Source organism: Scyliorhinus torazame, chromosome 14 (genome assembly GCF_047496885.1).
Source record: "Scyliorhinus torazame isolate Kashiwa2021f chromosome 14, sScyTor2.1, whole genome shotgun sequence".
NCBI lineage: Eukaryota > Metazoa > Chordata > Chondrichthyes > Carcharhiniformes > Scyliorhinidae > Scyliorhinus > Scyliorhinus torazame.
The window spans coordinates 121,642,966-121,653,943 of NC_092720.1; the positions used below are offsets into that span (position 1 = coordinate 121,642,966).

Sequence of the window (10,978 nt, forward strand, 5' to 3'; positions counted from 1 at the left end):
CCAAGACCAGTCCATCCAACTGGTGTACACAGATTTCTAGTTGGGACAGTGGAATATGATCGGGAGAGAAACCCTGACTGTGTTATAGGCTCATCCTAGCCTGGGAACATATAAGTCAGCATAAATATCCTAACTCATACATCAGCTGAGATTGTTAAACTCACACTGAAACCAGAAATTGGGCCTGGAACTGTGTGCACACCTTTTAACCGCAGTTCTAACTGAGAGTGCGGGCCGCGAACAGTTTTGTACCTTTCTCAATCCAATTCTGATTTCCTGGTGAGGGACCCTTGAATATATCCTGCTAAATCTCAGCATTTTATTTGCTTTTGTCAATGATGCTTTTGTACAGATCGGCAACATTTCTTTAACACATTCTCTTATTTTGGTTCTCAACAGGAAGAAGCAAAGGTGAGTGTTGCCCCTGGAGTTGGAATCGATTTGAGTCAATTCTTTAAAGGCTACAGCTTGTCAGGTATAAGACTGTTGGGTTAATTAAGAAGCAGCAGAGTAAGGGAACGGCTGCACCAGAAGCCAGTCAGGCACAACTCTCAAGGTCAGTGAAGCAGTTCCCAGCCAGGCAGTGAGGGAGCTTTGTAACACTGACATACGCTCTCGTAGGAAAATGATCCCTCACAAACCTGGAACAAGATTCTGCATCAACGCAATCAACCTGACCGGTAGTCATGTCACTCACTCCAACCCTTTCTCAAACACTCCAAACTCCTCCCCTTCCTCAGAGACACACTCCAACCCCTTCCTCAGGCACTCACTCCAAACCCCTCCCCTTCCTCAGAGACACACTCCAACCCCTTCCTCAGACACTCACTCCAAACCCCTCCCCTTCCTCAGAGACACTCTCCAACCCCTTCCTCAGACACTCACTCCAAACCCCCCCCCTTCCTCAGAGACACACTCCAACCCCTTCCTCAGACACTCACTCCAAACCCCTCCCCTTCCTCAGAGACACTCTCCAACCCCTTCCTCAGACACTCACTCCAAACACCAACCCCTTCCTCAGGCACTCACTCCAAACTCCTCCCCTTCCTCAGAGACAGACTCCAACCCCTTCCTGAGACACTCACTCCAAACTCCTCCCCTTCCTCAGAGACACACTCCAACCCCTTCCTCAGACACTCACTCCAAACACCTCCCCTTCCTCAGAGACACACTCCAACCCCTTCCTGAGACACTCACTCCAAACCCCTCCCCTTCCTCAGAGACAGACTCCAACCCCTTCCTCAGGCACTCACTCCAAACCCCTCCCCTTCCTCAGAGACACACTCCAACCCCTTCCTCAGGCACTCACTCCAAACTCCTCCCCTTCCTCAGAGACACACTCCAACCCCTTCCTCAGACACTCACTCCAATCTCCTCCCCTTCCTCAGAGACACAATCCAACCCCTTCCTCAGACACTCACTCCAAACTCCAACCCCTTCCTCAGAGACACACTCCAAACTCCTCCCCTTCCTCAGGCACTCACTCAAACTCCTCCCCTTCCTCAGAGACACACTCCAACCCCTTCCTCCGACACTCACTCCAAACTCCTCCCCTTCCTCAGGCACTCACTCCAACCCCCTCCCCTTCCTCAGAAACACACTCCAACCCCTTCCTCAGGCATTCACTCCAACCCCCTCCCGTTCCTCAGAAACACACTCCAGCCCCTTCCTCAGGCACTCACTCCAAACTCCTCCCCTTCCTCAGAGGCACACTCCAACCCTTTCCTCAGACACTCACTCCAACCCCCTCCCCTTCCTCATAAACACACTCCAACCCCTTCCTCAGACACTTACTCCAAACTCCTCCCCTTCCTCAGACACTCACTCCAAACTCCTCCCCTTCCTCAGGCACTCGCTCCAAACTTCTCCCCTCTTCAGAGACACACTCCAATCCCTTCCTCAGGCACTCACTCCAAACTCCTCCCCTTCCTCAGAGACACACTCCAACCCCTTCCTCAGACACTCACTCCAAACCCCCCCCTTCCTCAGAAGCACACTCCTACCCCTTCCTGAGACACTCACTCCAAACCCCTCCCCTTCCTCAGAAACACACTCCAACCTCTTCAGACATGTGCTCTATCCCCTCCCCTTCCTCAGATGATAATTCCAACCCCCTCCCGTATCTGACACACACAACATCCCCTCACAGACATTCCCTTCAACTTCCTCCTCAGACACTCACTCCAACCTCTTCCCCTTACTCAGGCACACACTCCATTCCCTTCCTCAGACATTCACTCCAACCTCATCGCGTTGATCAGATACTCACTCCAACCTCCCCCTCCTGACATTCGCTCCAACCCCTACTCTTCCTCACACTATCACAATTTCCTCCTCCTCACACTCAATCTAGTCATTCAACTCACTCATATCTTTCCTTACTCCACTCTCTTTACTCTGCTCCTTACTCCATTCCCAAACCCTCTGCCTCTTCCCCCTCATTTAAATCCTCATCCCAATCACGAACACCCTCATTCTTCTCTCATCTTGTTCCTCATTCCACGCACTCTAATCTCTTCCTCATTCCACGCACTCTAATCTCTTCCTCCTCAACATCCTCACTCTAATCTTCCTCACCGTACTCACACACCATGGACTAATCTCTGGTCCCTACTCAGAAGATCTGACAAAGTCCTTCCCATGCTCCTCCTTCCCCTGTGATTGATCCTTTGTTCACTGCTGAACACGTTGAAAACTATTGGAAGATTCATAATTGGTGAGTTCATTTCCAGCAGTTGACCTCGCCCCCATTCAAGTAATTTCTTCGCAAACTCAGTTGCACTCCATATGATGTGGCATGGTGGCACAGTTGTTACCACTGCTGCCACACAGTGCCAGGGACCCGGGTTCAATTCTGGCCTTGGGTGACTCTCTGTGTGGACTCCCTGTGTCCGTGGCTTTCCTCCGGGTGCTCCGGTTTCCTCCTATAGTTCATAGATGTGCAGGTTAGGTGGGGTTACAGGATTATGGGGATAGGGTGGGAGAGCGAGCCTAGGTTAGGTGCTGTTTCAGTGGGTCGGTCAAGACTCGACGGGCTGAATGGCCTCCTTCTGCACGGTAGGGATTTTATGATTCTAGTATTCCGTCAGCCTTTGCTGAAGAGAAAATGGTCAACGACAAAGGATAGGGAGGTCTCACAATACTCGACCAAGGCTTCTGTTGAGAACCCTCAGCAAGTCACCGAGGAACAAGCCAGTCACCATTGCACAGATTAGCACACAGGGAAGTCACCGTAACATTAAATGTCACAAAGGTTGTCATCTTAGTTTTTTGCTCAGAGTCATAGGTCAATAGTCAAGGGGGCACATATTCCAGTGGGCTGGAGACCTGGGCCTTCAGCTGGTAGAGCATCGTTGGGTTGCCGCCTGCAGAGGGGGCTAATCGTGCCAAATGTTTGTCACGATTATTTATTGACGGCGCCCTGAGGAACATTAGGCTGCCTCTAGCAACGTAAAATTGACTTGTTCAGCGGTGCTTTGAGCTAAATCCACCACTACTAATTCTGGACTAAATTTCCAGCTGGTGCCTCAACAGCAGCAGCTTCCATTCCCAGAGTGCCTTCACCCTCTTTGGGATACTTTACCACATGAATCAGACAAAAATTGGCTTGAGGGAAAGGAGGCATTAGGGCAGTTGACTAAAAGCTGGGTCAGAGAGGTAGATTTTCAGCAAAGGCTAAGAAAGGGACAGAGAAAGAGAGGTTTGGGGAGAGAACTCGAAGGTCAATGGTGGGGCAAAGGTAATCAGGGAGCCATAAAAAAATAGGCTTGGACGAACACAGTTTCTCAGAGGGGTTTAGAAGTGGAGAGAGAGAGAGGGAGGGGTGAGGCCTAGGTGGACATCTTATTGACAATTTATTAGGCACAGGCAGACTTTTCAACAGTGCAGAATAAGATGGTGTGAGCCCAATCGTCTGCCAATTGCCACACTTGTCCAGCTGGAGTCCTTGGATGATAATTAGAATCATAGAATTCCTACAGTGCAAGGGGCCATTTGGCCCATCCAGTCTCCACCAGCCCTCTGAAAGAGCTCCCCACTTATGCCCACCTCGGCCCACTCCCCTATCTTCATAACCCCATAACCCCACCTAACCTGCACATCTTTGGATTCTCACGGGCAATTTAGTATGGCCAATCCACCTAACTTGCTCACCTTTGGACTGTGGGAGGAAACCCATGCAGACACGGGGAGAAAGTGCAAACTCCACACAGTTACCCAAGGTCGGAATCGAACCCGGGCTCCTGGCAGCAGTGCTAACCACTGTGCCACCATGGCACTCATTAGTTCTAGTAATGCTCCCTCTTCTAACATGGCACAGTGCCTCCAACCAATGCTTCAGCTGATTCTATCCAACAACAGCTGGGAAGCCAATCTGGCAGCTCTTTTAAAAAAAAACTAATTTCCAATTAAGGGGCAATTTAGCGTGACCAATCCACCTACCCTGCACATCTTTGGGTTGAACGGGTGAGATCCACGCAGACATGCTGAGAATGTGCAAACTCCACATGCACAGTGACCCGGGGCCAGGATCGAACCCGGATCCCCGGCGGCGTTAGGAATCTGGGGGCTCTTAACCTTGAAGGGTTCAGTGCCACATCCAGCAGTGCATTTACCCACTGTGGCACTTAACTAATTTAACACCAGTTGACAACTAGTTGGCAACAAGTTACTCTGGGGTTGTGGGATGTAGGGTGGGGATGGAGTTCATTTCAGCTGTGCCACTGGGGTGGGTTATATGATGGGAGGGAAATCCACTTTGTCTGATTAGAGTCAGCGACCCATGAAGTTGAAAAATAACCCATTGTTCCACAGGATACTGGAAGAGAGAAGGACGGAAATAAAGAATCAAGAGATGAGTGAGCAGTCTGCTGTCTTCAGGCAGCTCGGATATGATGAAAACCAACTGCTGCCATGGCAACGGCATGCCATCCTTATCCACTCCAACGTCCTGAAAAGGGGAAAATCTCAGAAACAATAGTCCTCAACTGGGAGAAAAGAGACTTCGATACTCTGAAGATCACTTCCACATATTGCATTTCACTTGGGGACAGGAGAATTGTCAGAACCCTTCTGACATTTTTGAGGTATCACCAATCTCGATCAAATTATCATGAAAAACAGGGGGTGGGATCCTGCGTCCCGCCGCACCCGTTTTCTGGTGCGGCGCGCCCCGGCCGGCAGTGGGATTCTCCGTCCCGACAGCCAGCCAATGGAGTTTCCCATTGTGGGCACCCCCACGTTGTCGGGAAATCCGCAGGCATGAGTCCGCTGCCAGCGAAACGGAGGATCCCGCCAGCGGAGAATCCAACCATGAGAGTCCGATCAGCACCAGGTCCAATCTGTTTGCTCCTCTCATCCTGCAATGTTTGTGTGTGGAATTCTTCACACATCTGTGGAGGGAGAATTCAAGTTAACGTTTGTGATCATTGACCTTTAGTGAGAACCGGACAAAGTTTGAGATGTAACCGAGAGTGGAAACAAACTGGTGGGTCCTCCATTCAAGGAAGAAGCAGAAAGCCCTCTGCCCACCCTGGTTGGGGACGAAGATGGAGAGAGAATGGACATTCAATAGGATTGGCAAACTGGAGACTGTTAAAGTGGCGGGAAAGAATGACAAGTCCTGGATATAGGCGTGAAGAGATTGAACAAGGTGGGGTGAAAGAAGTGTTGGGTTAGGAAGAAAGCCGTTTTGGGGCTAAGAACAATGGTTTTTTTGGGTCTTCTTCACACTCATATCATTACACTCCTAGGCCTTTCTCACACTCGTGTCCTCACACAGGCTTTTCTGACAATGATAGTATTGACTCACAGAAGGAGAGAGTTTGGCATTTGTTTTTTCCAACTCTTGCAGCATCTATCCAATTAATCCCATTTCCTTCCTCATCCCCAATAGCCCTGTACATTTTGTTCTTCCAAGTTTTAACCTTTTCTTTAGACCTTGTCTGCCTTCTCAGCTGGATATGGTGTAACCTGCTGTGAGGCCTTCCCTACACTCTATCCTCACAATAGACTTCCTTTAAACAATAAGGCCTTCATGCCTCACAGTCATATCCTCACAAGGCCTTCAGTACACCGACCGGCCTTTACCACATACATATATCTGGTATTATTTCAAAGAAGGGCAGGGGAGTTATTTCCGATATCCTAATCAATACTTATCCCTCAAAGAACATCAAAAAAAGATTATAGATCATCATCACATTGCTGTCTGTGGGAGCTTGCTGTGAAGAAATTGGCTACCACGTTTCCTATATTACAATAATGAACACTTCAAAAGTATTGTATTGGTTGTAAAGCACTTTGGGACATCTTGAGGTTATGAAAGGTGCTATAGAAATTCAAGATTTTCTTTCCTTCACATTAATATTCTCACGTGGCCTGTTTTACCATTACAGGGCCTAGCTTACACTTATATCTTCAGACCAGGTCTTCATCTCACACATCCTCACAAGGCAACATTATTTCCTCATAACTGGGCCTTTGTCACATGCATATCGTCACACCGCTGTTCTCATAAGAATTATCCTTGCATTTTTATCCTCAAGCAAGGCCTTCCTAAGACTGCTCATCAGCTGTTTATCACACTCATGCCTTCATAAAAGGTCTTCCACTTATATCCTTCCACAAGGCTTTCTTTGCACGCCTATCCTCACACCAGGTTTTCCGTATACTAGACCTTCCTGCGTACAATCACAAGGCCTAGCACCAGACTGTTATCACACTCATATTATCACACCACGCCTTCCTCTCAGTCAATCTCACTGAGTGAACAAACGTGAACAAGATATTCTTCCCCTCTTTTACCCACCTCCTCTCTGGTTCCGAGGGAAGCTTTTTGAGTTGCGATTCATTGAATATCATTGTAGCCCTGTATAAAGGTGGCAAACTGAGTTACACCATCTGAACTGAACACACCTTACAGATTATTGTTTGTTGATTAAAGTCCAGCAGTATAATTCATAAGTATTGTAATGTAATAATTATCATACAAATAAAATACTTTTGTGAAAGTTGATTATTTATGAATGTGTTACATTTTATGTGGGGGCATTTGCAATGCGTCATTTACAAACCGAATTACTTAAAAAAAGCCCACCCCGCAGCAATAACACACTGCCAGCAGCCAAGACAGACCAAGGGTGGGACTTTCTCCCTCAGAAGAGTCATACAGTCATAAAGGTTTACAGCATGAAAATAGGCCCTTCGGCCCAACTTGTCCATGCCGCCCAGTTTTTACCACTAAGCTTGTCCCAATTGGCTGCATTTGGCCCATAACCTAGTAATGCCGGAATACCATTGGTGGAGAATGTACTTGTTCCCATTGGATAAGCTTGCATGTTAGCTCCGCCTTGCAAGGCGGGGTATAAGAGCCCGTGCTGCCCCAGCAGCTTTCTTCTGTACCTGCGCTGCTGGGGGAAACATCTAGCGTATTAAAGCCTTCAATTGTCTGCAATCTCGTTTCTGGAGTTATTGATCGAGCATCAATTTATTACACTAGATTTTAAAGAATGGAACTCCGAATCAAGCCGGAGTGTCTGCAACTCAGCCCCCATACGGCCAACTCAGCAGCAACCTTCAAGCACTGGCTGGCGTCCTTCAACGGATATCTCGGGACGGCCGAACACACACCCACGGAAGACCAGAAACTACAAATTCTGCACTCGAGGGTGAGCCGAGAAATCTACACCCTCATCGAGGATGCGGACGACTTTGAGGCCGCAATGGATCTGCTGAAAGGACATAATATTCGCCCTGTAAACCAGGTCTACACCCGACATCTACTAACGACGAGGCATCAAATCCCCGGGGAACCGCTGGAGGAATTCTACTGTGCGCTCCTGGTGTTGGGGCGAAACTGCAGCTGCCCGCAAATTTTGGCGAGCGACCACACAGAACCTTTGATCTGGGACGCTTTCGTTGCAGGTATGCTGTCCTCCCAAATCCGCCAGCGATTGCTGGAGAAAGAGACACTAGGCCTCAAGGAAGCACGGGCCCTTGCCAGCTCCCTGGATGTGGCCTCCCGAAATGCCTGCGCTTACGTCCCCAACTGCGTGGCAGCCCCCTGGGCAGCGTGGAACCCCCCTGTGGCAGACCCCGCTGCACCTCCCATCTCCCCACAAGCTTGTGCTGTGAGACAGCCTGGCAACCCCGGGGGACTCCGATGCTATTTTTGCGGGCAAGCCAAGCACCCCCGGCAGCGCTGTCCAGCCCGCTCATCCTTCTGCAAAGGATGCGGCAAAAAGGGCCACTTCGTGGCGGTATGCCAGGCCCGGGCGGTCACTGCGGTCCCAGGAGGCAAATACGGACCGCCACCACAACCCTCTCCACGGGCCCCATGCAGGCCATCTTCCTCCTCCAGGGCCACGTGTGGCCTCCGGGCGCCGCCATCTTGTCTCTCGGACACCACGTGCGATGGATGGGCGCCGCCATCTTGTACACCCCCAGCCATGTGTGACCAGTGGGCGCCGCCATCTTGGCTGGATTCTCAGGACCACAATTCAGATGACCACACACCGCCCGAAGAGAACATCCAACTGCTGCCATGACTAGCCTCAGTGACCCTGGACCAGTCGCGGCCCTGAACACTCTTGACTGCAACGACGACGGTGCTCATCAATGGGCATGAGACGTCCTGTCTGATCGACTCTGGGAGCACGGAGAGCTTCATACACCCCGACACGGTAAGGCGCTGTTCTCTCCCCGTTCACCCCGTTAACCAAAAAATCTCCTTGGCTTCCGGGTCTCATTCAGTAGAAATCAAGGGGTTTTGCGTAGCGAATCTCACGGTCCAGGGAAAGGAGTTTAAAAACACCCGGCTCGACGTCCTTCCCCACCTCTGCGCTGCCACCGCCCTAGGGTTAGATTTTCAGTGCAACCTCCAAAGCCTAACTTTCAAATTCGGCAGCCCTATACCCCCCCCTCACCGTCTGCGGCCTCGTGACCCTCAAGGTCGATCCCTGTTTGCGAACCTCACCCCGGATTGCAAACCCGTCACCACCAGGAGCAGACGGTACAGTGCCCAGGATCGGATCGTTATTAGGTCGGAGGTCCAACGATTACTGAGGGATGGTGTCATTGAGGCTAGCAACAGCTCCTGGAGAGCTCAAGTAGTGTTGTAAAGACCGGGGAGAAGCATAGGATGGTCATAGACTATAGCCAGACCATCAACAGATATACGCAGCTTGACGCGTATCCTCTCCCCCGCATATCCGACCTGGTCAACGGGATCGCGCAATACAAGGTCTTTTCCACGGTGGATCTAAAGTCCGCCTATCACCAGCTCCCCATCCGCCCTAGCGACCGCAAATACACTGCTTTCGAAGCAGATGGGTGGCTCTATCACTTCCTAAGGGTTCCCTTCGGTGTCACTAATGGAGTCTCGGTCTTCCAACGAGAGATGGACCGAATGGTTGGCCGGTACGGTTTGCGGGCCACGTTTCCGTACCTTGATAATGTCACCATCTGCGGCCACGACCAGCAGGACCATGACACCAACCTCCGAAAATTCCTCCATACCGCAAAAATCCTTAACCTCACATATAACCAGGATAAATGCGTGTTCATCACCGACCGCCTCGCCATCCTCGGCTACGTAGTGCATAATGGAGTTATAGGCCCAGACCCTGAACGCATGCGCCCCCTTATGGAGTTCCCCCTCCCTCACTGCTCCAAGGCCCTGAAATGCTGCCTAGGATTTTTCTCTTATTATGCCCAGTGGGTCTCCAACTATGCGGACAAGGCCCGCCGATCCAATCCAGTTTTTCCCCTGTCGACAGAGGCCCGCCAGGCCTTCAGCCGCATCAAAGCAGACATTGCAAAGGCCACGATGCACGCCATCGACGAGTTCCTCCCCTTCCAGGTCGAGAACGACACGTCCGACGTAGCTCTGGCGGCCACCCTCAACCAAGCGGACAGACCCGTGGCCTTCTTCTCACGCACCCTCCAAGCGTCAGAAATCTGCCATTCCTCAGTCGAAAAGGAGGCCCAGGCCATAGTAGAAGCTGTGCGGCATTGGAGGCATTACCTGGCTGGCAGGAGATTCACTATCCTCACTGACCAACGGTCGGTTGCTTTCATGTTCGATAATGCACAGCGGGGCAAGATAAATTACGATAAGATCTTACGGTGGAGGATCGAACTCTCCACCTACAACTATGAGATCTTGTATCGTCCTGGGAAGCTAAACGAGCCTCCTGATGCCCTATCCCACGGCACATGTGCCAACGCACAAGTGGAGCGCACTCCGAGCCCTCCTCGAGAACCTCTGCCACCCGGGTGTCACTCGATTCTTCCATTTCATCAAGACCTGCAACCTGCCCTACTCCATCGAGGAGGTCATGACAGCCACCAGGAACTGCCAAATCTGCGCGGAGTGCAAGCCGCACTTTTACAGGCCAGAGAAAGTGCACCTGATAAAGGCTTCCCATCCCTTTGAACGCCTCAGTATGGACTTCAAAGGCCCCCTCCCCTCCACCGACCGTAACACGTCCTTCCGGAACGTGATTGACGAGTACTCCCGGTTCCCATTCGCCATTCCCTGCCCCGACAAGACCGCAGCCACCGTCATAAAAGCCCTCCACAGTACCTTTACGCTGTTCAGTTTCCCCGCCTACATACACAGCGATAGGGGGTCCTCCTTTGTGAGCGACGAGCTGCGTCAATTCCTGCTCAGCAAGAGCATTGCCTCGAGCAGGACTGCCAGTTACAACCCCCGGGGAAATGGACAGGTAGAGAGGGAGAACGGAACGGTCTGGAAGACCGTCCTACTGGCCCTACGGTCCAGGAATCTCCCAGTCTCCCACTGGCAGGAGGTCCTCCCGGATGCCCTCCACTCCATCCGGTCACTGCTGTGTACCACGACCAACCAAACACCTCACGAACGTCTCCTTGTCTTTCCTAGGAAGTCCTCCTCTGGGACCTCGCTCCCGACCTGGCTGGCAGCTCCTGGACCCATCCTGCTCTGCAAACACATACGGGC

At 51.1% G+C, this 10,978-nt stretch overlaps 1 protein-coding gene across 1 annotated transcript; it reads left to right on the plus strand.

Annotated features, from left to right (window-relative positions):
* Positions 1–405: 405 nt before the first annotated feature.
* On the plus strand, positions 406–7,015 carry LOC140389988 (uncharacterized). The gene is made up of 2 exons (XM_072474738.1): positions 406–2,716; positions 4,813–7,015. Exon 1 carries the CDS (start codon positions 626–628, stop codon positions 2,099–2,101), a length of 1,476 nt encoding a protein of 491 aa, XP_072330839.1. The 5' UTR covers positions 406–625; the 3' UTR covers positions 2,102–2,716; positions 4,813–7,015.
* The last annotated feature ends 3,963 nt before the right edge of the window (positions 7,016–10,978 follow it).

Bases quoted from the DNA above. Each gene is read 5' to 3' on its own strand.
- LOC140389988 (XM_072474738.1), top strand. From the start codon at position 626: ATGATCCCTCACAAACCTGGAACAAGATTCTGCATCAACGCAATCAAC.